The 27,234-nt window shown below is 42.0% G+C and overlaps 1 protein-coding gene across 1 annotated transcript in view; it reads left to right on the top strand.

Moving 5' to 3' along the window:
* The window catches only part of LOC145350015 (inositol polyphosphate 1-phosphatase-like), a 52,978-nt gene that overhangs the window by 20,112 nt on the left and 5,632 nt on the right, over nucleotides 1-27,234 (top strand). Inside the window, exons 3-5 of the mRNA XM_080198821.1 lie at nucleotides 4,531-4,591; nucleotides 10,102-10,302; nucleotides 22,864-23,038. Of these exons, the coding sequence (XP_080054947.1) occupies nucleotides 4,531-4,591; nucleotides 10,102-10,302; nucleotides 22,864-23,038 (437 nt within the window). The remainder of the gene's footprint in view (nucleotides 1-4,530; nucleotides 4,592-10,101; nucleotides 10,303-22,863; nucleotides 23,039-27,234) is intronic.

The raw sequence follows: 27,234 nt of genomic DNA, 5'->3' as shown, positions 1-27,234 counted from the left end.
CCTAACAAGCCAACAGTTTCTGAGCCTCAGTGAATTTCCATTTTTGGCTAGCCTGTCAGGCTAGAAACTTAAACATGACTGATTTCCAAGTTGCTGGATAAACCATTAATAAAGAATAATTAGGACAGTGGTAAAGAGTGTAGATTAATTTGTACTTGTGAGTTTTGTTAATGATTCAAAAGGTGTTTACAAGGTGTTCACAAGGTGGTAATGATGCAAATGTGTGTTATTGATCACTTTAAAATTGGACACATTTATTTGATTAATTCTTGAGTTCATGCAAGCAAGCCTGTTAGTTTCAAGGAATGGACTCACCATAGGCAATTTGTATCAGTATCAATCACAACCAAGTCAAAGGTAACAGCAGCTGACAAATCAGGCTCCTGTTGTCCCATTGCAGTCTGACCTTGGAAAGCTTGCATTTCCTCCAGCAAAAGGAACTTGGGGCAAAATGTTTGATTCCTGTTGGAGGCAGGACAAGAATGGGGAACATGTCCAGGGGACGGAAGTGACCCCCGGTGACAGACTAGGGTTGGAGCAGGGTGGGGGAGTAAATGTATCTTCCTGCTAGGGAATCCCTTGTGCCCAGCATAGTTGTTGGGCCACAACTGTGGCCACTGGCATCAAGCGGAGGGGGCTGGCAGAATGGGTTTTTTAATGTAAACAAGTATGAACTACTCTTCAGACAACACCCCCATTGTGAAGAACCCTCTCTGAACTGCATCAGCAGCTTCCATTCTGCATGGTTGGACTGCCATTGTCATTACTGGAAGCTCTCTAATTGGCTTTGAATTGTACACCCACTGTGTTTAATTAGATGCAGGTAGAGGATATTAATTAGGGTTTCACTTGAGCACATATAAAAAGATGAAACTGTTGTGCTTGAGTTCAGAAATACATGCTGGTATTTTTTCATTCTGCAACTAAATGACTGATCCAGTAAAGATTGGCTACAGTAACAGCCCAACCCTTCACCAGGTGGCTTTCAGGAGGCCACTCATTGATCCTAATTGGAAAGGGAGCTTATTGCCTGGCCACTAATTGACCATCCTTACAAAAATCCTGTGCCAACAGGAAATTCCTGCAATGTCAGTGTCCTCATGTAGGAATAAAATTTCTGCCCCAGAAAACATCCATTGTGAAATTGGCTTGGATGATTTTCTGGCTCCAAGTTGGCTACTCTTAACAGGTATTAGGCTCTAGAATATTAATGAGGGGCCTAACACGTGCTTAAGAACCCCTTAGCAAAATCCATGAGCTGCAAGTTTTGGTTGGATTGTTGCAGTGTGACTAGTGATGACAACTGTACTGTTTATTACTTTCACATGAAACTGCAAGGAGCACTCTGCCTCTCAGCTTCACAGGACTCCTGTGAGACTCTTCCCCTTCTTAGTCTTCCCCAGTGGACTCAACTTGGGCCTGCTGTTAGGGACACAAGTGGGTCAAACTAGATCAGATCAAATGTCATGTGTCAGCTCCCCTCAATTAAAAAAAATTAGATTCAAAGTACCAGCCAAACCTCATGCCTTCTGTTTGGTACACACTGGAATTCTGCCAGCTGATACATGCATAGAAACATATCAAAATAAATTTTTGTTCCATACTGGTTTAAGGAGACATGAGCATTGTACCATGTATTATTTTTTTCTTGGGATGTGAGAGTCACTGGGTAGGCCAATATTTATTACTCATCCTTAGTTGTCCTTGAAATGGTGGTGATGAGCCATCTTCTTGAATAGTCGTAGTCCTTGTGGTGTAGGTATGCCTACAGTGCTATTAGGGAGTTCCAGGATTTTGACATAGTGACAGTGAAGAAATGATGGTATGGTTCCAAGTCAGGATGGTATGTGGCTTGGAAAGGAACTTGCAGGTAATGATGTTTGCATGCATTAGTTGCCTCTTCCTTCTAGGTGGTAGCAGTCATGGGTTTGGAAGGTGTTGTTTGCACCTTCACTCCTCGGTGAGTTTCTGCAGTGAATATTATAGATGGTACACACTGCTGTCACTGTGCAATGGTGGTGGAGGGACTGAATATTTAAGATGGTAGATGGGGTACCAATCAAGCAGGTTGCTTTGTCCTGGATGGTGTCAAGCATCTTGAATGTTGTTGGAGCTGTATTCATCGAGGCAAGTGGGTATATTCCATCAAACTCCTGACTTGTGCTTTGTAGATGGTGGACAGGGTTTGCTAAGCCATGCAGAACTGTGCAGAACTCTATGCAGAACTGTAATGCACAAAGCTGCCAGAATAAGTCTGTATGAACCTTAACTTGTCCCTTTAAGGCTACAAGCTTGAATTGCTGTAAATAGCATATAATGAAGTCAGTTAAAAGACAAGTATTTTTAGTTTGGGTAGACACAGTAAGAAGTCTGACAACACCAGGTTTAAGTCCAACCGATCATACTCCACATCATAGTTTGGGTGGCACAGTGGTTCGCACTGCTGCCTCACAGATCCAGGGATCTGGGTTCGATTCCTACTTGGGTCACTGTCTGTGTGGAGTTTGCATGTTCTCCTTGCATCTGCATGGGTTTCCTCTGGGTGCTCTGGTTTCCTCCCACAGTCCAAAGATGTGCAGGTTAGGTTGACTGGCTATGCTCAATTGTCCCTTAGTGTCCCAGAATGCATAAGTTAGAGGTATTAGTGGAGTAAATATGTGGGGTTACGGGGATAGGGCCTGGGTGGGATTGATGTCGGTGCAGACTCGATGAGCCAAATTGCCTCCTTCTGCACTGTAGGGTTTCTATGATTTCTAGTTAGTCATAAATATTTGAATTTCTGCTAAGATGAGTCACACAGCTTTTCCTTTTCATATTCATTTGACACATTCAACTATAGAATCAGATGTGTGATGAGCACACATCAGCATTCAAGACTATTTTGGATACATAGAGCTGTCACTTTTTTTTCTCCCACCAAAGGTTATATGTCAGTAATATCCCTTGTTAGAGACCAGATCAGAAAGTCCAAGATGCATCATAAAGTTAGCCTAGACCCTAACCTTTTTTGACTTTGGATTAAGGGTCAATGTAAGGTGTTTTGCTCCAGGTATGATTCAATTGACCCACCAGGAAGCTTTTATTAAAACAAACTTTATTTCATAGGAGTCCCACAGTGCAGAAAGAGACAATTTGGCTCAACTCTCTGAAAGACCATCTTACCTAGACCCTATCCTCACAACTTCTCATAACCCCTCTAACCTACACATATTTGGACACTAAGGGGCAATTTAGTATGGCCAGTCCACCTAATCTGAATATCTTTGGTCTGTGGGAGGAAACTGCAGCACCTGGAAGAAACCCACGCAGACGCGGGGAGAACATGTAAATTCTACGCAGTCGCCCAAGGTCAGAATTGAACCCAAGTTTGTGGCAGTGCTAACCATACCTTCCCTAAATTTAAGTACACAGTTAGAATATTATATTTAGAACAGTTAGATATTAGTATAACTTTTACTAATTAAAATACTTAAATGTGATGAAGTATAATTCTCAACAACTAGCTATCTCTCTAGTTTGAATGTAAGCAGTATCCTCATTGACATAAATCCCTATAAGACTTAGCACAAAACAAAAATGTTCACATGGGTGCTGTGTTTCCAACCTTTAAACCCCTCTGGACAGATACAGAAAGCAGCCTGGCTTATGACTCTCACATAGCAACCTCCAGAGAAAGATCCATCCCCAAACAGAAGAATCTCAAAGAAGGAGACTCATTTCCTGGCAGATTCAAGTCACAAATTCCAGAGAGAAAAAGAAACAGAGAGCTGCTCGTCCCTTACCAAGGCTGATGCATCCCACACGGGTGGGCTCCGATAGTTGCGCTGTATCTATCGAACTATCGAGACTATCACTGTTTGCTGTGCAGACACATGGATTTGGGCCAGTGTCTGTGGGAGTTTGTGCATTCTCCCCGTGCTTGCATGGGTTTTCTCCGGGTGCTCCAGTTTCCTCCCACACCCCAAAGATGTGCTAATAGGCTGATTGGAGATAATAAATTGTCCCTAAATTAGTTTTCCCTCAATGCAGAATGCCATAAGCATAGATAAGGGTCATGGGTGGAGGGGGGACTGGTAATGTTAAAATGGCGGCGCAGGCTCGTTGGGCCGAATGGCCTGTTTCCCGGGCTGTTTTTGTTCTTTGTTCTTTTGTTCTTTGTATAAAGAAACTGCTCTCCAAAGATCCCAGGTAGCAAATTGAGCTTGATTTCTCTGTGTAATTCCAGCTCTACCCAGTCACATGACCTTGCTTGTCAATCAACCTAATCAAGCCCCAGTCTGAAAAACCCAAAGCGAAAACACTAAAAAATAACAATGCTGCATTAGTTCAGATTAAAACAAGTATTCCCGCCATTAAGATCAATTATGTTGCTGCAATAACAACAGAGGCTGCCATGTGCAGACAAAATGGCACCGATACTCAGAAATTCCTGCTAAAAAATGCACAGAAACATGACTGAAATACATTTCTTAAAGGCACAGACCCTTTACATGTTGCCAAAGCAATCACCTTTAACAATCATTTTTTCAGTTTCCAGGTCTAGAAGATTATATCTTTGGTGAAGAATCAAATCAATTCACTAATAGTCTTGGTAAGTAAAATTAAATCTAAATCTTCAGTATCAAATCAGGTGGATTACTTCATTGACTTGCTGAATTTTACTATGTGCATTATGACTAATAGTCATGCCTATGCATGTTTGTCAACATGTTACGTAACCTATCAGTTAAAATTGTAAAACTGTATAGAATAGATATTACCATTAAAATCAAGGTGTGCAAATGACAGAATGTTTTATTGATATGAAAAACTACAGAAGGGAGATCCCATTCATTGCAAATCGCCAAAAATTGCCAGCCAATTTGGACCTCTCTGCTAAAATAAAAGCAAATTACTGCAGATGCTGGAATCTGAAACAAAAAAACCGAAAATGCTCAAAAATCTCAGCAGATTTGACAGCATCTATGGGGAGACAACAGTTGTTGACATTCTGAAACATTAGGCAGGATTTTCCAGCCTCACTCAGGCGAGATTGTAAAATCCTGCCCAAGACCAATGGAGATTTCCATTCTGGGAACTTCACCCATCCTGGCCATTATCTCTGTTCTCTCTCCAGACAAGCTGTCAAGCCTGTTGACAGCTTTTGCTTTTGTACCTGTCTGCTGTTAATTTCACATATACAGCATTTTGCCCTAAACATTGTTACATTTGCTCCTTAACTGTCCACTAAATTTGGTGTCGTAGTTAAATCCATTCGTTAACACAAGGTGTTAATTGTTAACTACTACTGATCAGCTCCTCTTGCCCCAAAACAACAATTCAAAGTGTTCATTCAGGTTATGAATTATTGCTGAAGAGTTTTTAAATGGCAAATTTTCACATTAATTTTTCTTTTCCCTCCCTTAATCCAGTTTCTCTTTTCCTCTCTTTATTTTCCTTTCCAAATCTGAAATGACACTGAATTTGCTCTCCTTCTCAATCTTCCCTCTGTTATTTCTCCATCATTAAATCTTATACTTTAAGGAAGTATGCTGCACGTGCCATTGTCCAACAAGGTCTCAGATGCCCCGTTGCACTCACCTAGTCCATTAACATTTGGGGGAAGGCTTTTTGTGTGGATGAAGGAACAAATCAAACCATTTGGGTATCCCAGTTGGGGCGGCATGGTAGCACAGTGGTTAGCACTGTTGCTCCACAGCTCCAGGGATCGGGGTTCGATTCCCGGTCTGTGTGAAGTTTGCACATTCTCCTCATGTCTGCGTGGGTTTTCTCCAGGTGCTCTAGTTTCTTCCCACAGTCCAAAGATGTGTGGGTTAGATTGATTGGCTATGCTAAAAGTTGCTCCTTAGAGTCGTGAGGTGTTTAGGTTAGAGGGATTAGCAGGTGAATATGGGGATAGGGCCTGGGTGGGATTGTGGTCGGTGCAGCCTTGATGGGCCGAAAGGCCTCCTTCTGCACTGTAGGATTTCTATGAAAATGCTACATTTTGCAAGATCCAGGCCAGAGCTTTTCACAAGTCCATATAATGTGAAAAAGAACATATTTAAAGATCTTTATTTTCTACTTAATTAAATAATATACAAGGAAAGCATGCATTATTTTTCTTTTCACAAATCCAATTAAGGTGGATTGTTTTTCTGTAACTTATTGCAGGTAACATAACCAATAAATCCTGAACTAAAATTTCTTCACTGATGTATTCATCCACAACATTTTCTTTCAGTAGTCTGCCTGAGTGCCAAGTTTTTCTCTTTCAACAGTACTTAATAATTTAGAAATTCCCATCAATCAAATTGTTACTTGACCCCAAGATACTGCAGTGCAGACTAAGGAGCTTTGTAAGCTTTGTGACCTGATTCCACTGTATAGTTTGTCTTTGCAAAATTACCATCATGATCATAGCATTACTGTAATACAAAGGACGCAGTCTAACTATGAAGATTCAAATTCTTTACTGGTGATGGGTTTGTTCACCATTGTATTTGTGAAACGCTGGGGTGCTTGGCCATCAATAGGAGTATAAAATTGGAAAAAGAATTTCCAAATTATATTGGTAAAGTTATACATTATGTATAAAATGTAAAATAAGGGATGTCTGGGAGGGTTCTGTAAGATTGCTAATTAATTAATGATGTTTAAACCCCAAGGGTGGTTAGCATTGTTGCCTCAGGGCAAGAGACCTGGGTTCAATTCAGCCTTGGGAGACTGTGTGGAGTTTTTATGTTCTCCCCAAGCCTACGTGAGTTTCCTCCAAGTGCTCCCGTTGATAAGGATGAGCAGGTTAGGTGGATTAGCCATGGTAAGTGTGTTAGGTTACAGGGATGGGGAAGGGAGAAGGGCCCGAATGGGATGCTGCTTTGGAGAGTTGGTGCAGACCTGATGGGCCATTTGGCGTCTTCTGCACTGTAGGAATTCTATGATAAAAGCTCTTGCGCCTTTTTGTTTATTTACCTGGGTCAGTGTTTTGAAAATTGTCTGCTTCTTTTTGAGTTTCAACAAATTCTCTAATGAGGATCCCTGTTGGCAATAGCTGAGGTGTTGTGTTTTGTCAGAACTTAGGCACGGGTCTTGGACAATACTGGTGTCAGCTTATTGTACTTTCTTTCTGGTAGTTATGATAACCCAACGACATAATACTCCACATAAAGTATATCTGCCAAGTATCTGCACCATACTAACTATGCTGAGTTATCTGATTCATTGCCAGGAGAGCATAGGGACACCAGAATTAACCTTAACACTCCTGGATAGTGGCAACCAGGATTCCTGCTCCTGAATGCATTCCTGGAGTTTTTTTTTCTCCAGTGCATTCACTGACTCAAGTCAGCTTCACATTTCATACTGCTCTGAAGTAGAGTCACATGGACTCAAAATTTCTCAACAAGTGCTACCAGACCTGCTGAATTTTTCCATTGTTTTCTGTTTACATTTCAGATTCTAGCATCTGCAGTATTTTGCTTTTTCTTTTTGTTCTTTTTTATTAACTCAATTAGCTTGTGACAATTGCGACATCCCCGAGACTGGTGTTGAAACTACTGCTGCTGCCCTGTTGTAATCTTCAAAGACAAGTTTCGTTCCTCACTCCCAGGAAATCGAAACTTGTGAGCTCAGCTGATACAGGTTAGGGATCGCCTCCAAATCTCCCCCTTTCCACAATTTGCTGCAGCCTAAATTCCAAAAAGAAGTATTCCTGAGAATTTGAATTAGCGCTGGTGGGAAATGATTTGCGTTTCATTCTGACTGTGTAAAGCATCCGCAGAGCTGATATGTACAAATAGTTCCTTTAGCGCTCCACTCCCAGCCTCTGTGATCATTTTGCTCTAAGCTTCACCCTTTATACTCTTCTGCTTTCTACCCTTTGATGATGTAGAATTTGCCAACTTTAAGGGCGTTCAAATGGTCAGTGGATAGGCATATGGATAACATTGGAATAGTTTAGGTTAGAGGGTCATTACATAGGTTCCACTGGCCGGCTCAACATTGAGGGCCAAAGGGCCTGTACTGCGCTGTAATGTTCTATGTTCAAATTCTAGCAAATTGCCCTTACTACAACACTCAGGCTGGAATTTTACCACTTTGCCCACCCCGATTCCAGGGCGAATGAAACTCGCAGAACAGAAATCTCTGTTAGCCTCAGACAGGATTTTAAGATCTTGCCCAAGCGAGGTTATAAAATCCCATCCTGAACCTTTCAAATACAATAGAAGCTGCAATAAAAACAGAAAATGCTGGAAATGCTCAAAAGTGAATTGGTATCTGAGGAGAGAGAAAAACAGTTGATGTTCCCAGTTGGTATCTTGCATCAATTCTGCAAAATGTTAGAAATATAATTGGTTTTAAGCAAAGGAAAGAGGCAGAGTGTGGATTGAAAAGAGCAAAAGGGAAAATCTGTGGTAGAGTGGGGAACAGGAGTGATTAAATGAAAGGCCTAAGGGTGTGGTAATGGGACAAATAGCGAAATAAAAGATGTGTCGAGATAAAGCGTGAATAACAAAGGTGAACAGCTGCTGCTCAAAAGCAAAGAGAAAAAAAGACAGTAAAACCAAACCTGCAAAAAAATGGGGACAAAACGAGGGCAAAAGGTACAGTTTGACATTACTGAACATAATGTTGAGTCCAGAAGGCTCTAGAGTATCCAAAAGATGAGGCCCTGTTCCTCGAGCTTGCGTTGAGCTTCAGTGGAACAGTGCCAGACGCCAAGGACAGGGTGGTCAGTATAAAAGCAAGTTGGAAAATTAGAATGACAGGCAATGAATAGTATTAGCAACATTCCTTCGATGTATTTCACTTTTACTGCTATTATAGAAACTGGGATGGACAGTATCAATTGGGAGATAGTTGATCACCCTCTTGTCTCTATGTCAGAAAGCTATGGGTGCAAGTCCCCTTCTGTGTTAATGCTTTTTAAATTATGGAATCTTTGTACTTCATAATTAACAAAATAAAGATAATAAAAGGTAAAACTTGATTTCTGCAACACTTTTCGTTACCTGGCAACATCCCAAAACACTTCATTATGAATTAATTTTGAAAATCAGTTTGCAGGCAAACATTTGGCCAGTTTTGCATAGCAAGTGCCCACAAATGCCAGTTGAGATAAATGATCTTACAGTTCGTTGTTGGGAGATTCGTGTTGGTCTGGACAGCAGGGGGACATCCTGAAGTGCTGTAACAATTTTGTGGGATCTTTTACAACTACTTGGATAGGCAGACGGGACCAGTTCACTCAAAGGACTGTAGCTTTTATTAGAATACAACACAGTGCTCCCTTTTCATTCCACTGAAGTGTTGGCTTTGATTTTCTGCCCGAGTCATGAAATGCTTCAGGGCATAATTTTCTGACTTAGAGTGTAGAATGGTCTTATTGAACCAAGTAAATACATGGTGTACTACATAAGTAAAGACTGTCTTGTCTTTACATCAGTTGATTTAAAGAAACATTGCTCTCCTACTATTCGCCTTCCAAGAATCAGCAATCTTTCAACTGATTAAAATATTGTTGTCACATTCACATTGAAATAATGGAACTCAGTTTGGTTCAGTGTGAATTATAAGAATATCTACAGGGACTGAATGTTCTACAGATAAAAACTCAGAATTGTTCAGGAAACCCAAATTTGACAGTAAAGTTTGTTATCAATTTGGAAAAGAATAGGGTCTACTCGTCCTTTCCGATGCCCTCAGAGAATGGTTTGCTCACCCCCAACCAGTAAAAGTTAATTTCTCGTTTGTATTCAGGGATTATAATTGTATTTGATCTGCTGTTGATGCTATCACTTCTACATTGAGCTACACCATTGCTTTTCATCCATTGAGTTGGGATGCTCTGATATCCTGTTTCTTCAATAACCTTCAGTCAATTAGCACTTTTTTTCCCAGTTAAGGATCTTTCAAAGGTGTTTTTAACTTGTCATTCATTTTATCATGATGAAGTTTGATTCACATGATGAGAGAACCTGTGTTCTAGTGTTGTTTCTTTCACTACATCACCTGACTTCTATGTTTAGCACATTTCAACCTAGATAGTACTCAAAGTAGAAAAAGAAATTGCCTGAAGATTCTTGCTGTGCTGAATACTATCTAGTTTTATTTCTATTAAAGGAGAGAAGATCAAAGTCAAAGTCTGTGTGACAGAGAAAGAAACCGCAGAGCTGCTGAGCAAAGTTCTGGATGGCAATTTGACAGCAGCCAAACAATTGGCCAGGATCGTTCATCACGACGTCTCCATTGAGGATCCTGCATTGGAGAAGGTGAAAGCAGATATTCCCCAGGATACTTTTGCAGTTTGGGTAGATCCTATAGGTATGTCGCTAATATAAATAAAATGAAGATAAACTGCCAAGAAAAGAAAATGCAAGAGTGTTGAGTGAAAATATCGATTTGTATTTAAATTCAGCTTTGGAATGAAATTTATTTTCATTTAGTATTGAGGAACAATATGATATTTCATTTTTATTGGAATAGATGTGATAATAAATCAGAATTGTAATTTGCTAAGGGTCGTGGTAGAGCCCCTGCTACCTTGAGCAATATTCAGAACTACATACAAGTCACAGAAGAGACGATATTAAGGCAACCCAGCCACCTGTCTTGGTTTTGTTTCTGTCCAGGGATTGGAAATGATGGCATACGCATAAGAGAAAGGATAACAATTTACTACAATGAGTATATGATATTGAAATTGTCATAATCCTCCTTGAAGATCAATAACTTTAAAAACAAAATTTGATTTTCCAGTTATTAGCTGAAAGAAGTTACACATCAAGATTTTGCATTTTAAGACATTTGCTGCACAAAAGACTAAAAGCATTATTGGCTAAATACCAGTTTGGAGGCAACTTATATTTTAAACCACAGAACAGAATACTCCACTTCTCATCTTTAGCCCAACCTAAAAAGAAGTACACTTTATTGGTACACTTCACACTGTTCTTAATGTGGACATCCAATGCTCCCAGAATCAAATCAAAGTGATTCTTAGTTCCCAAGGATTTACCCCATTTTGTTTTCTTTTCTCAACCTGATAACTTGCCAGGCTGAGAAAAGAAACTTTTTTTCTTTGGTTCATTAATGGGATGTGGGTGTTGCTGGCTCAGCCAGTATTTATTGCCCATCACTAGTTCTCAAACTGCTGCAAGTCTCTGAGGTGTAGGTACTCGCAGTGCCTTTAGGAAGAGAGTTCCAGGATTTTGTACCAGCGAGAGTGAAAGAACAGCAATATGTTTCCAAGTCAGGGTGGTGGGTGACTAGGAGGGGAACTTCCAGGTTGTGGTGTTCCCAGATGTCTGTTGCTCTTGTCCTTTTAGATGGAAGTGGTCGTGGGTTTGGAAGATGCTGCCCAAAGATCCTTGGAGAGTTCCTGCAGTGCTTCTTGTAGATGGTACACACTGCTGCCACTGTTTGTCAGTGGTAGAGGGAGTAAATATTGGTGGAAGGAGTTGCAGTCAAGCAGGCTGCTTTGTCCTGGATGGTATCGAACTTGAGTGTTTTGGAGCTGCTGTCATCCAGCCAAGTGAAGAGTATTCCGTCACGCTCTTGACTTATGCTTTGTTGGTGGTGGACAGGTTTTGGGAAGTCAGGAGATAGTTACTTGATTCAGAATTCCCAGCCTCTGACCTGCTGTAAAAGCCACTATTTATATGGCTAGTCCAGTTTAGTGTCTGGCCAATGGTAACCCCCAGGGTGTTGATAATGGGGAATTCAGAGATAATAATGTCATTGAATGTCAAGGGACGATGGTTAGATTCTCTCTTGTTGGAGATGGTCATTGCCTCCTGTGTGGTGCACGTTACTTGCCACTAGTCAGTCCCAGCAAGGACATTGTGCAGGTATGGCTGCATCTGGGCGTGGACTTCTTCAGTATTTGAGGAACCACAAGTGGTCCTGAACATTGTGCAGTCATGAGCGAACATCCCCAGTTCTGATTTTATAATGGAGGGAAGATCATTGATGAAGCAGCTGAAGATAATTGGGCCCAGGACACTACTCTCTGGAACAGCTGCAATGATGTCCTGAAACTGTTGACCTCCAACCACCACAACCATCTTCCCTTGTGCCAAGATTGATTCAAGTAGGAACTTTATTTAGTCTCAGCATGGTTCTTGAGATTGGCCCACAGTGGATACCGGATGTGTTAGCATGGAAGATGTAAGAGCAAAGGTGGTAAGTGAGGGTCATAAGTTGGCACCAGGTGGCATAGTGGCTATAAAGGACCATGGCAGTGGATAGAGGTTTGTAGTTTAGCTTGGTTTGGGGGGTGGGGGGGGGGGCGGTTAAGAATGGGCTGGAATGAGTGGTTGCAAAGTTGATATAGGGGCTATAAAGGACCCGGGGCTTGGTGGGGTCATAGGTTGGCTTGAAGCCTATGAGAGGCCATGGGGCATGGGTGGCTGCATTAGGTGGCATGGATGAGGCATGGGAGTGAATTGGGGTGGGAGGTGGGGGATAGAGGATTTTCTTTGTTTCACTCTTGTCATCACAGTTGGGTCAAAGTGCCAGATTACTAAGGCCAGCTTTTCACCCTGTCAGCCTCTGCAACCAGCAGCCCCTGTGTGGTCTCAATAGTTTCTAGAGTCAATGTGCTGTCTCCCATGACACTTTTCCCCCCCAAAACAAACATCAGGTAGTTTATCCCAACTTAGATTTACCGAACTGGGAATTCTTCTGACTTAGAAGTGAAAGTTCTTGCCTAGTGCAGTTGTGCTGACTGGAGACAGGGCAGCCCTGTAGTCTCATGACTAAAGATAACTCCTTGGGTGAAGTCTTTTAAGTTAGAATCATGAAACTAGTTGACATTTGTCTGAAGAGCTTGCATTTATATGGTGCCTTTCATGACTTCAAGACATCCCAAAAATGCTTAAAGCCAATGAAGTGCCTTTGAATTGTAGTCACATTTGTAATATTATGCCAAATAAGTGTAACGCATGTTTGTTCTTGTAAATGTATCTGATTTACAAGTTGAAAAAATTAAAGTTGTGAAATACAAAGCTGCAAAGGAAAAGTATTAGTTCATAAGTATTAAAATGTTATGAAGAATGCAAAATTAAAGTACAATGTATATTTGACCATAAAAGAATTAACTGCAAATTATGTATTGATAAATTTGCAGTGCATAGTGGTTGATACAGCTCCGCCCTGTTCACTGGTAGGTTTGGTTTTAATTTGACAGTTTTCAAAAGGATCTTTGATAACAGCCTCTACGCCTCTCTAACCACCACAGGAACCTATACGTGCAAGTAAATGTCAAATATAACCAGTTGGTACTGCTCATACTTCTACCATTGTGGTTGATGTTTTTTGTTCTGCAACATAAATTTTTGCAACTTAGAAATCAGCTAAATTTAAAACAAAAATGTACTTCTACATGAATTTCACCTATCCTATTTAATCCCTTTTGTGACTCAGTGTCTATTTTTCTGACTTTAAAGCACCATCAACATTAAAGGTGCTATATTAATGCAAGATGTTCTGTCAACATTACCTCCTCCCCCCACCACGACATGTTGGTGCTGTAGTGTATTGGGCCTTTTGATCATAGATACCAATCTAATCTGGATTGTGATATGTCCATTCAATACAGCCTCAAAGCAGGTTCACTTCTAATAGACATCATGGAGATAATTTTGACTTTGGACAATTGTGTAAAACAGCTAATAGCTTTTCAACTGATCGTGATACATCTCTTCTGATTTTCATTCCATTGAGGCTTCTTCACAGCTCATCTGGTGAGACATGCTTGAAGATTTGCCACTGCGATGCAAGCAGCCGATCTTAGGAAAGTGAGGGGTTTACAGGTTGATGTGACAGTCAGGGGGTTTTGGGGGTTCCCATTCTTTTAATGTGCAGTCAAGCGGGTCTCTGTTAGACTGCCTATAGGCAGCATATTTGCCTCGTGACAAACCAATCTTGTAGTTGGGGCCTGAAACAGGTGTTAGATCCTCTATTTTCATATGAAAGATGCTAATGTCTGATATAGGTCAATGTTTTGGCCTTTACCAACATGGCAGCTAGTGCAGTACTGACTTAAAATGAGCTTGTAATTTCTACTATCATATTAGGAAGTTGTTTAATGCCTGTAAAAAGAAATGGGCACTGTGCAGTCAAATTTCCAGACTCATATTTCAAAGCTATGTGGCTCTGTGATGACATCAGAGATTTAACTCAGGGCTGGATGCAGTGGCCTCTGCTCTATTCTGACCAAAAGATCAGTGTGGTGTCCTCCCTGCTGTCGTTTAAGGGTCAATGGCCGTTAGTAGCCTGGAGGCAAGATTTCCATATCCTCAGGCAAGAACAGAGCTGCAAGCTAGTTGGATGGCTGAAGGGCATAACGTTTAAAGTTTATTTATTAGTGTCACAAGTGAGCTTAAATTAACACTGTAATGAAGTTCCTGTAAAAATCCTTTAGTCGCCACTCTCTGGCACCTGTTTGGGTACACCAAGGGAGAATTTAGCATGGCCAATGCACCAAACCTGCAGCTCTTTGGACTATGGGAGGAAACTGGAGCACCTGGCGGAAACCCATGTAGACATGGGGAGAACGTGCAAACTCCACACAGACAGTGACCCAAGCCAGGAATTGAACCCGGGTTCCTGGCAATGTGAGGCAGCGTTGCTAACCACTGTGCCACCAAGCCATTCCAGTAGTGTGGGTAGGGAATTTCAACAACTTTCCAAAGCAAAGCGGTTGACGGGAGTGAACAGTCTGGGTTTGAGAGGCTAGCCATGGGAGAAAGTAAAGCGCGAAGTCTGAACTCAAAGGGAGAGCTGGAGCATGCCTCCAATAGGCACATGGGGTCCACAAAGGAGCTCCTCACACCTTACCCGACAACAGCTAAGTCTGCTGGGCTTCATATGACATGCATCTCCGTCTACCACAAGTCAAATAGCATTGACGGGGGTTAATGAGGCCCTTAAGTGCCCATTAAATGGCACAGTGGTGTTTGGGCTGTCCAATGCCTCCACCAACATGTAAAATTTCTCTCAGGCTGCTGGCATGGTTTGGAGGCAGAAAAAGCACCCACTGAATTTTACAACCCCACCCCAACTTCAAAACTACTGGTGGTGAAGCATAAAGTTCAGCCCTTACATAGAAAGTTATGTATTTCCCCTGCTTTTTTTTTTAAATTTATAAACAACAAATCATTTAAGTTAATGACACTATTGAATCAATATAAGCACTTGCATTCTAATATTTCACACTTGAGTTTAATCTGAACTTTATAATACACAAGGAATTTCATCCAGGAACCTAAGAAATAACACAGAAGAGAAAATAGAACATACCTCATTAGATGCTTCAACACTGACCTTGGTGTCTGGCTCCAGTGAGCCAAAAGTGCCCACTGCTCCTGCCTGGTGTTTCTGGGATCACAGATCTGTCAGCCTTGTGATTGGCCAGTCTCTGAGGTGAAAATTCCTATCTCTGAGGGGTAGCAATCCTGCCTCCAGCCTACTAACGGCCAGTTGACCATTAAGTAACAGCAGGGCAGCCATTCTTCCCTTGGGCTGGCTTCCCACTGACCTTTTAGCAGAGGGGTGGGGAGGGGGACCGCTCTGCCCCACAAAATTCAGCCCTAGGTTACAATCTTGTAATTATATCACAGAATCACAAAGCTTTGAATTATGGACCTAGAAATGTGATTGCATGGTGCCTGCTTTTAGGCACCAAACAACCTCATAGACCTCCGATTTTTTTAAAATATAAAAACAGCAGTCTTCTTCAGTGTCTTTTCCTGCGAGAGATTTTACTGAACTGATCTTTAGGTGTCTGCCTCCAGAGGCAGCCTCATGGCATAGTCATCAGACATTGCAAGACCCAACAGATTTGGTGCTTAAAAAAAAATGCAAGCTCATTATGAGTCAGTAGTGTGTCACCTGCTGTAAAGATATAGGCCAGAAAATCAGCCTGAATAAGACATTAGAATCTTTCCTGCACCAATATCTTTGTCATGGGTGGCAGACTTGGAGAGCCTGGACTCTAAGAATCTGCCAATGAGTTCAAATCCCAGCATGGCAATTGGGAAATTTAAATTTGGTTAAGTAAGTAAATCAGAAAGAAAGTGTAGTTCACTAGCCGTGATAGTGACCATAAAATTACTGAATTGTTGTAACAATCCATTTAATTCATTAATGTCAGTTACGAAGAAAATTAGCATGTCTGATCTAAATGTGGCTCCAGACCCTTACTTACCCTCTGAAATGGAAATAGCAAGCCACTCAATTGGATCAAAAGACTGTAGCAGTTCATGAATCACAGAATCCCTACAGTGCAGGAACAGGTCATTCGGCCCATCGAGCCTGCACCTACAATAAGCCCATCCAGGCCCTATCCCCATAAACTCATGTATTTACCCTGCTAATTTCCATGACACTAAGAGGCAGTTGAGCATGGCCAGTCAAGCTAATCTGTACATCTTTTGGAGAGTGTGAGGACACCCATGCAAACATGGGGAGAACATGCACACTCCACACAGATAGTTACCCAAGGCCAGAATTGAATCTGGGTCCCTTGCACTGTGAGCAGTAGTGCTAACCACTGTGCCCCTTTGCTGCCCCAGCATACAGGCTCACCTCCAGTGTCTCAAGGCTTTCAATAAAACTGAATGCCTTGGAATTCTGATTGTACAAATAATTAACTAATTTGTACTTTTTTCTTTTGTTATTTACATACAAGAACAATCATGAATGATGATTTATAATACAAGAAATTGACTGAATTTTCTCTAAATTTAACTGTAATTCTACTTGAACATATTGAGTCAAGGGCAACAATTTAATTTCTTTTCTGCATATTTTCCAAGCCTGAAAAAAAGTTAATTCTATCCTTATTTTATTTTTTAAAAGCACATTTTTCATCACTGTGAAGAAGCAGCCCATACCTGGTCCTTATCACTATAGTTTAATCCATACTTCTTGGCATATTCAGCCTTGGAATGTCTTGAGTGATAAATATTATGACAGCTTTTGGCAGCCCACTGCAGCAGTTCAAAGCGATTCTCTCTTCCTGCTCATTAGATTTAAACTAAGATAGCTTTGGTGCAGATGATGTGATTGACTCGGCAATGATTATCATGTTGTGCAACCATTCCATTGTCTTTAAATGTTGAATCGAAAATAGACTACTGGGTGCCTGAAATAAACAGTTACAAATTTAGCACACAACATTCTCCTATATTTAGGAAATAATAAATACCTTCAGAGCAATTTTTTTTTACTGTTTAACCTGTGGATAAGCATCGTAATTCAAGCGATCAGAATTCAAAACATTTAAAACCATTAGCACAATTGGGAAATTAATTCAGTAACTTAACTCCAGGATGTCTGTTACCTGTATTATAACACTTTATGTAAAAGTTTACCAAATTGCTTAATAGAAACACTGGCCTGAAGTTAGGCAGGTGGACGGTGTTTGGGGGAGTGGGTTGCATAAAATTGGGTGTAATGCATTTTGGTGCTTTCCTGGTCCCTACCTGACTGTCCAAATCCTCAGTGCAATTTTATGTGCAGCAGGGCAGGCATTAGGCAGCCCACCTACTCTTGGGCCAAGTGATACTTTATGACACTACCACCAAGTTTGAAGCCCACCAGTCACTCCTTGGGCTATTGGTGGGAAAGGGATGGTCCTTCCTTTTACAGGTTCTCATTGAAAGCTACAGTAAGGAGTGAACCCCTCCATACCCCACAACCTATGCACCTCAATCCACCCCACTCTCTGTAGCCTCCTAGCCTGGCCCCACCAAGAATCATCCTCACAAGTTACCTCCCCATCCAGTCCAGTGATAATCTCTGATGGTGACTGAACTGAGTGATGCTGCTGAGACAGAGTGCTGTCAGCCATTTGACTGGTCTGCAGCTTCTCAAAAGTGATGTTTCCTCTCCAGATGGGGATGGAAGTCTCACCCCAAGTCAATGAATGCCTCTGAGTATTAGCTGGCTGGGAGACAGTCCACCAGAATGGGGTGGGCTGTCCCTACCCTCAGAGCTTTGTTCTGTTCCTACAATATCTAATGGAGATGAAGGTATTCTTGGAAATCTTTAAAGTCACCATAATCACATTAAAGCAATTTTAAAAAGTGAGTTTTTGTTTTACCTAGGTCTTGTGAAGCCAGCCTGCCTGTCCACCTTGCTGACTATTTTGTACTAGCCAAGATCCTGGCCTGCAGATCTGATTGGGCTGATGGGCCAATGCCAAACAACTTTACAGAGGATTGACTGAGGGTATCAGCATTATGAGTGGAGGCATGGACAGTACTGAGTGATGTTCTAGAGATAGAGTTAGGCAGCATTTGCTGTTGGTAGATTTATTTTTTATTCTTCCATGGGATGTGACCTCACTGGCAAGGCAAGCACTTGTGGGCTAATTGCCCTCGAGAAAAGTAGTTGTGAGCTAACTTCTTGAACTGCTGGATCTGTCTGGTTTAGATACAGCCACATTGCAGTTAATAAGGAAGCTTCAGGTTTTTGACCCAGTGACAGTGAAGGGAAACTCACGCGACAAGGAGAGAACATGCAAACTTCACACAGACAGGCACCGAAGGCTGGAATTGAACCTGGGTCCCTGACTCTGAGGCAGCTGTGCTAAAAAATGTGCAACTGTGCCAATGCCATCTTTAAATGATGTCACCAAGCAGGCAGATAAGATAGAAGGGGACAAGAATAAACCTCTGAGGGTTCCAGCTACTAGAATGGAACCAAGTGAGAGCAATCTGACTAAGCTGGACAAGAGAGAAGTGTTAGCTGAGTGTAATAGGGGCCCAGTAGTACTTGATGTGGCCCAGACAAATCCACTGATGGATGCGTGAGCCAGTTATGCCCCAGGTACACTTTCAAGTTTTAAATGAGGATGTGGAAATGGGAGTTGTACCAGGATGTGAGGGAGTTTTGCTGGATGCATGACAGGTGAAGGTGAGGGAGATTGAGCAGATTGACAGCTGCAGGAGGAAATAGAGCTCCAGAGGTTCAACAGCTAGATAGTTTAAAGTGCCATTACAAGTGATTTGTAAGAGTTGTTTCAGAAGCAAATTAAGTGGGAAGTGGGTTTGAAGAAGCTATGACGATGTGACTGGTGAGGGTGAAAGGGAATTGTTCAGAGATGGTCTTGTTGTGATCAAAATAATGGGGATACATACATTATCAAAGGGATTGTTGTGAATATGGGTCGGAGTTCATATAGAGCCACTAAGGAAGCTAACTAAGAGAATGTTGTTAAACGGCACTAAGTTTACAAATGAAGAGAGCCAGAAAGCAAGCAGAAACTAGCTTCTGCCACAACCATTTCCAGAGCTGGTAGCATTTAAGTAAATCGTCTCAGTGAACCTTTCAACCTTCTTAAGTCATAAGTTTACTGTAATTATTTTTTAAAATATTGATAACAGTATGATTTTTTTCTCCCACAATACCAGCACATCGGCTTTGTATGTTGTTTATGGCTTGCCTCACAGCAGCCAAATGTTCAAACTGAAAGTGCACATGAAAGCTAACATCAGCTTTATGTATCTTGTGGTGAATGTTGGTCAAACTGAAATGTAGATTTCCACCAGCGAACACTTGCATTAAGATACTGATTATATTGATCATCATTGACCTTGTGATTCTAAGCATTCTAAGTCTTTGTGAAGCTAACTTACAATAAAATTTGAATGTGAAATTGTTAGCTACAGAGTCTATGTCGTAAATAGCTAAACCCTGTCTCTGAAAGATTGTTTGAATTCTAGCCTCAGCTGACATTTGAATGTCAATGTGGCTGGAATCCCTAAAGAGCAACTTTTCTTGTATTTGCTCAGCTGAGCTGTCAGATCAAATGGATGATAGCATGGGAGAATTCCAGTCTGCGCTGAGGAAAATTCAGCACAGGAAATTTGCTATGCACACTTCTGCTTAGATTATGTGACGTGTAGATGACATTGATAATGGAAAGGTCCTTGGTTTAATAATAGCACTGACAGTACCCAAAAGAATACTGAAGACAGAAGAATAGGAGGCTGAATTTTTGTCACAGAAGCAGGAAACAACAAGCACGTTTGTTTTTGGCTCAGAAGCCAGTTTCCGGTGGAAAATGATTAATGTTCAGACTTTCAACAGGTGGAGCCTTAATTGGTATGAGTTAGGTTTCCTGTCCATTTCAAACCAGTGGGGCAGGAATCAAGGGGAGTGTGGGACTCATTTTACCCCTGCCCTGGCAGCAGCCATTGAAGCTTCTAGTGGTCCCAAGGGAGGGATTTGGAGTTTGTGCCACAGCAACAGAAGGTGCCATACCACAGGGAGCCAGGAACCTGAAAACCCTTCATTTCATTAATGCCAACCTACTGAAAGCTATGAGGAAGATGAGGAATATCCTCTTCAGAGGATGGCAGTAGGAATTGACCTTGTTACGCAGCAGGTGCCATTTCCCTCCATTTGCTCTTACTGCTTCTCTCTTACTTCTTGCTTGTTCACTGATGAGTTGTTCCCTATCAGGGTCTCACTGAGTGCAAGATCCATAGGTCTCCAGAGGACCATGTTGTGGAGAACACAGTTGAACTCCACAACGAACAAGTCTCTTGCAGTAGAATATCAAAAGGCACCACCTGATTGGTCTGATACCTAGAACTGAATCTTCAGAAGCCTCATGGCCCTGCTCAATGCTTGTCTTACTGAGCAAATGATAATGATTGTATCACTTGTGTCTCTATAACTGACTCCTATAGAGGGATGAGTAACCGTCTTTTCAAGGAATATCCCTTGTTCCCATGGATGTGTCCATGCACTTCGGGGGGTTGGAATGAAAATCTGAGGCAGCCTGGGAGGTTGAAGGTCTCATGGCAGCTGTCAGGAAAGTGAACGCACACAAAGAACAAGCTCTTGTGGTATGAGGTAATTTGGATGTTGAAGGAATGGAAGCCCTTCTGTTGATGAATCTGAGTTAACAGTCAGCGCGTGCCCTGGTGGCCCCATGGATATAGTTGACGATGTCCTGTACCTGGAGGAATCCAATGCAGGAGGCAGAACCCAATGTCCACTGCTTCTGAGAAGCCCATCCATCAGTAAATAAATGTGTTGTCCAGTTCTGGCAAAGATGGCATCGATGTCTTGACACTGAACCCTGCCTGGCAGCAATATTTTCAGCTTCCACCCCCATCTCCAAAGAGCATCAAAAATTTAGCCCAGACAATCAGAAAGCTAGATTACAAAAATCAAATAAAATGTGCACAGTTTTAGTAAAACAGTTGAAAAATAAATTGCTGTGTGTTTCTCTGCATCCCTCTCCAGTCTTATTGTGAAGTATTTAATTCAAGATTGGAGGAAAGGCAAATTGTGCGGAGGGTGTGGAGAGTCTACAGAAGGATCTAGATAGGCTGGGCGAATGGGCCAGAAAATGGCAAATGGAATTTAATGTTGGTAAGTGCGAGGTGGTCCACTTTGGTAGGAATAATGGTAGGAAGGATGATCACTTACGTGGCGAAAAACTGCAGCAGGTGATGGTGCAGAGGGACCTTGGGGTCCTTGTGCATGAGTCGCAAAAACCCAGCTTGCAGGTGCAGCAGGTGATCAGGAAGGCGAATGGGATGCTGGCCTTCATAGCGAGGGGGATTGAATATAAAAGTAGGGAGGTCTTGCTGCGGCTGTATAGGGCATTGGTGAGGCCGCAGCTGGAGTACTGTGTGCAGTTTTGGGCACCGTACTTACGCAAGGATATTTTGGCCTTGGAGGGAGTGCAGAGGAGGTTTACTAGGCTGATGCCGAAGTTGAGGGGGTTGAGCTATGAGGAGAGGCTGAATAAACTAGGCTTGTACTCGTTAGAGTTTAGAAGAATGAGGGGAGATCTCATTGAGACGTACAAGATGATGAATGGGATGGATAGGATAGAGGTGGAGAGACTCTTCCCGCTCAGAAAGGATAATAGGACTAGGGGGCACAGCCTCAAGATAAAGGGAGGGCGGTTTAGAACGGAGTTGAGGAGGAACTTCTTCACTCAAAGGGTGGTGAATCTCTGGAATTCTCTGCCCGTTGAAGTGGTGGAGGCTACCTTGCTAAATATTTTTAAGACGCGGGTTGATGGGTTTTTGATAAGAGAGGGGATTAAGGGTTATGGGGAGAGGGCGGGAATGTGGAACTGAGCCACGACAGATCAGCCATGATCTTATTGAATGGCGGGGCAGGCTCGAAGGGCTAGATGGCCTACTCCTGCTCCTATTTCTTATGTTCTTATGTTCTCTTGTGATAACAGTCATGATAAGACTGCAGTTAAGGGTCTAGAATTAACCAGTCTTCGACTCAACTTCCCTTTCAATGTAGGACTATAGAAAGGAATTTTCCAGATAGGGAATCATGATTATTGCCACTCCATAACCAAGAATAAAAGTGCAGGGGATACGATGGCCTAGTGGTATTATCCAGGACTATTAAGCCAGAAACTCAGCTAATGATCTGGGGACCTGGTTTGAATCCCACCATGACAGATGATGGAATTTGAATTCAATAAAAAAAATCTGGAATTAAAAATCTATTGATAACCATGAAATCATCTGGTATAGTCATGTCCTTTATGGAAGGAAATCTGCTATCTTTACCTGTTGTGACCTACATGTGACTCCAGAGCCACAAGCAATGTGGTTGAGTCTCAGCAAGGGATGGGCAACAAATGCCAACAATGCCCATGTGCCACAAATTCATTTTTTAAAAATTCAAGTTCATAAGAAAGCATGAAATGAGAGATGGCCTTTCTGGAAGTATTAAAATCAACTCCCGTCATTCTGCCAAAATGAAAACTCTGTAAATATCAAATACTGTAAGCCATTTTCTTTATGTGATACACTAACTTTCATTGTCAGTTTTACTTTCCAGTGTGTGTATAATGATAAAGTTTCTTGTTTCTTATCTCTTCAGACTCAACATTTCAGTATATCAAAGGATATGCAGATGAAAAGCCTAAAGATGGAATTTACTCCAAAGGACTCCAGTGTGTAACCATTCTGATTGGAGTGTATGACAGAAGTTCTGGGCTCCCCATAATGGGTGTCATCAACCAGCCATTTGTAACTCGTGACCCAGATAGTCTCAGGTAAAAAGACAACGGATAGAGTATTCCATTATATTAATCTCTGTGAAGTAGTATGGTGCAGGTATTCCAACCTCAAAGCCTGATCTTGAGCATAGAAGCTATCCAATGAGACACAAGTTAATAATAAAGTTTACATCCAGGAAAAAGCTTCCAAAAATCTGCTTTTCAAATGACGACAAAGAATGAATGAAGGTGCTTTTTTTGTATTCTAAGAAAGTTAACTAGAGGCACAGCGTAATCCTGACAGGATCAGATTTGTCACCTGTGTTATTTTCCATTGTGTGGGGTGATCTGATTGTATCAGTTGCCTACTGAGGTTTTTTTCAAATCAAGTGATTGTAGCACCAGACACTCAGCCAAACCTGCCCTTCACTGCTAGGTTTGCCTTGGCCACATTAATTGGTACCCTGTTCTCTCTACAGCTAAATTCATGGGGGCAAGGGAAAAACTATTAACTCACACCTCCTCCAATCCCCTCGTTTCACACCCTCAGCTCTCACTTCCAAAACCATCTGAATAAGTAAGAATGTCCCTACACCAACTTGCTCCATCAACTAGTCCCTCCCACACCAATCCAATTCATACTACCCGAATCTGCACCATGATATCCTGCCCACCACAATATAAAACACCCACAAAGAATAAAGTGTCACCCCATCCCACCAGCTCTGGGAACCCCCTCACCTCACCACCCTAACAGGCACACACCAAAGATGAAAGCGTCAAGACGGAGAAGGACAACAAACCACCCTTCAGCCAAAAACCTACCCACCAACATCCCTATCAGGAAACCCCCAGGAATTTTTTTTCTGCCCGCTGCCTGCACTCCAGTAGCCCACCTACCACCCCCTCAGTAGCCCACCCACCACCCCCTCAGTAGCCCACCCACTAACAAAACCTTATCCCACCCCCCAAAAAAAAAAATCTGACTCAGCAACAGACACAAAACCTCCCCAGCAGAAAACCTCCATAAACAATTCTCCAACACACACACCATTTGGACATCCATCCCAGCCCCCAGAAACATGTAAAACCCCAACCTAGCAGCCCCCTCCTCTTAACACACACCACCTCAACAACCACCTAAAATACGACAGAAACAGACCATCACCTTATTTTCCTTTGTTCTTCCCCCCTCCCCCCCCAAACACTCTTTCTCTTCTGCCACACAGGGATACCCCCCATTCATCACCCCACACAAGAAAAAACTACTATGAATAACAACATACAATATCCAAGAAGAAAAAGGCCCAGGAGACAAGACGACAACAAGCCTCAAGATAAGGCAAGGTATCACAGGGACTAACAAGAGTTGGACATGAGCCAAAAGAAAAGTGACAGAGTAAGAAGAAAAAAAAACATGTCCTCTCTCTGTCCAACCCCAAATACCTTCCGTTCCCACTTCCAAAATCAAGTGTGAGGAGATGAATCACTTCTCAAAGATCAAGGCCATCTGCACTGAACCACAACCAGCTTCTGCTTTGCCCAGACAACCCTCTAGCCCCTCACTCACACTAGCCTCTCTACATTGACTTTCAAACTTTTGACCTTTCAATTAGCTTAATACACAACAACACCTTTTAGCACTCTTTCAAAAACCACCACCATCATCATATTTGCTAACTCATGTTCTAATTCAGCATATCATTAAAAATGACTTCTCTTCCTAACCATGCATTGTCACCTCCAATGTTCCACAATGATCCGATCTGTCCCTTCTCTACCTTATTTGCATGCTGAACTTTCTGCATGCTGAACTTTCCTGGGTGCTGACAGAACCCAGGTTTACCTCTGTTCCAATTATCTCATCGTCAGGACAAATTTGGACTGCTTGCCAGACAACGCCATGGAATGTCCCCAACGTGAAGATATAGAAAACCGATCAATTTCTCAAATGCTTCCCTCACTGGCCTCCATGATCCATAAACTCCAACCTGTCCATAAGTCCATACCAATTTGCGTCAACTGCCACTCTTTCATCACCTACCATCACCCCCCTCCCTGCCCCCACCACTGAACTATTACATTTAAGATCTTTGTCCTTTTATCTACAAATTCTTCCAAGACTAGTTTCATTTTACCACAAATACTTCAGTTTTAAGTCCTCTTTTGCATATCCCAGTCCCGATTTTAGTTTCTATGCATCTTTTCCTCCTATCTCTCCACCGTTTACCTTGCAGTGCCTCAGCCTGAATGCCCTCTGCCAATCCTTTCTTCACCCCATTTCCCATCCTGCCTTACACAGTTCCTTACCAGTTAGTTCCACAAGAAGTAGAAAATGAATAAAATATGGGCAAATGGAGGCAATGTATAATATTCAGAGGCTAGGTTATAATGAAGGGAAATTTATGGAGTGTCTACTGCTTCAGAGATGTCTGCCACAGAATAAATCCAAAATCCAACACATCCTGACAGCCTGTTCTGTGGAGCTAAGGACTGTAGATGGTGCTCTTGTAAAATAATTAGGCATCCTCTAGTGCACAACTCATTATTATAGGTTAACTGAACAATCGTAGTAACTGAGATAAAAGCAAAACACTGCAGATGCTGGAATCTGGAAAAAACAGAAAAAGCTGGAAAATCTCAGCAGGTCTGACAGCATCCATGAATAGAGCCAACGTTTCGGGTCTAGATGGCCGTTCATCAGAGCTGACAAATGATAACTGACTTGGCAACAGCAGTATCACCTGCATGATGAGGAGGTCATTACTAAAGAGAGCAGAATGTATTTTCTTCATGTTAGTTTTAGCAAGGTCCACATCTGACTCCATTGCTATTCCTAAATGTTAAATTATGCAGGAAGTAAAGTTGGGCATAATCCAAGGTAGGTCTTCATACACATGCACACAAGCACGTATGGACTCCCTCTTCCCCCCAACACATTATCGATTCATCTAAGATTATTGGTGAAATACTGCTGTCTGCTCTCTGTCAATGCCACTATGTAATGACACACCAATTATTGCATGAGAGATTCATAGGGTGAGTAAATTCTGACTCTCCTTTCCTTCACTTCTTCTTTTAACTTAATTATTAAGCAAATGGCAGTGGACAAAATAATTAAAAGTTAATCTTGCATTCCAGAATGATGCTGGAGTTTTGGATGGCAAGGGCAGAATGAAGCTTGATAGCACACAATGTGATTCAGTGAGACCTTGTTGAACTCAGTAGGAGTGGTGGTCGGCCACTTAGCCCTTCAAGCATACACTGCCATTCAAGAAGCTCGTGGCTGATCTTCTAGCTCGACTCCACCTTGCTGCATTGTCTTCATATCACTTAATTCTTATTAATGCCCCAAAATGTACGAACCTCTGACTTAAAAGCAGAAAATGCTGCAAATACTCAGCAGGCCTGGCAGCATCTGTGGGGAGAGAAACAGATTAACATTTCAGGTCTGTGACCTTCATGGAACTGGCATTTAGCTTAAAGGTTCCATAGGGTGAATACTAAGAAAACATTTCCTCATGACCTGAGAATCCAGAACATTATGTCACAGTCCAGGAATAAGGAGTTGTCCTTACAGACCTGAGGGGAGGTGAAGCTTCTTCACTCAAAACGTTGTGAACCTTTGGAATTCTCTACTCCAGGGACTCATGGATACTCGCTGAGTATGAACAAGTCAGAGGTCAATAGACTTAAAAGCAAAAAAAATGTTGGAAATCTGGAATAAAAATAGAGTATTGGAAATATTTAGCAGGAGTGACTGTAGGAATAGTAAAGCTGTCAGACCTACTGAGAATTTCCAGCATTTTTTGTTTTTATTTCATGTTTGATACATCCTCGGGCATTAAGGCAATGAATGGATATGGGGATGGTGCAGAAAGGTTGAGCTGAGAGAGAAAATCAGTTGTGATCTTGGTTGAAAGTGGAGCAGGCCCAAAGGGTCTATGACCTGCCTCTGTTCCTAACTATGCTCTTGATGTTCTAACTGGTTTAACCATGCAACAGTGCTCTATCTGGCCTATCAGAACTCACTCTGCTTTGACAGGATCATCCAATTCCCCAAAATCATTCTGGAATGCAAAGTCAATTCTCATGTCTTGTGTCCCCCACCAACTGTCTCTTTTTACTCCTCTTTTCTGCCCCCTTTACTTTGTCTTCCACAGCAGGTGCAAACAACTGCTGGATGCTCCATTTCTATAACTTTGCTGATTTCTCCTATTTCCCATGCTATTTTAGCCCTAAATTCACATCTG

The sequence above is a fragment of the Carcharhinus amblyrhynchos genome, chromosome 11 (genome assembly GCF_965287045.1).
Source record: "Carcharhinus amblyrhynchos chromosome 11, sCarAmb.v2.hapA, whole genome shotgun sequence".
Classification (NCBI taxonomy): Eukaryota; Metazoa; Chordata; class Chondrichthyes; order Carcharhiniformes; family Carcharhinidae; genus Carcharhinus; species Carcharhinus amblyrhynchos.
This window is presented reverse-complemented; position numbering and strand designations above follow the sequence as displayed.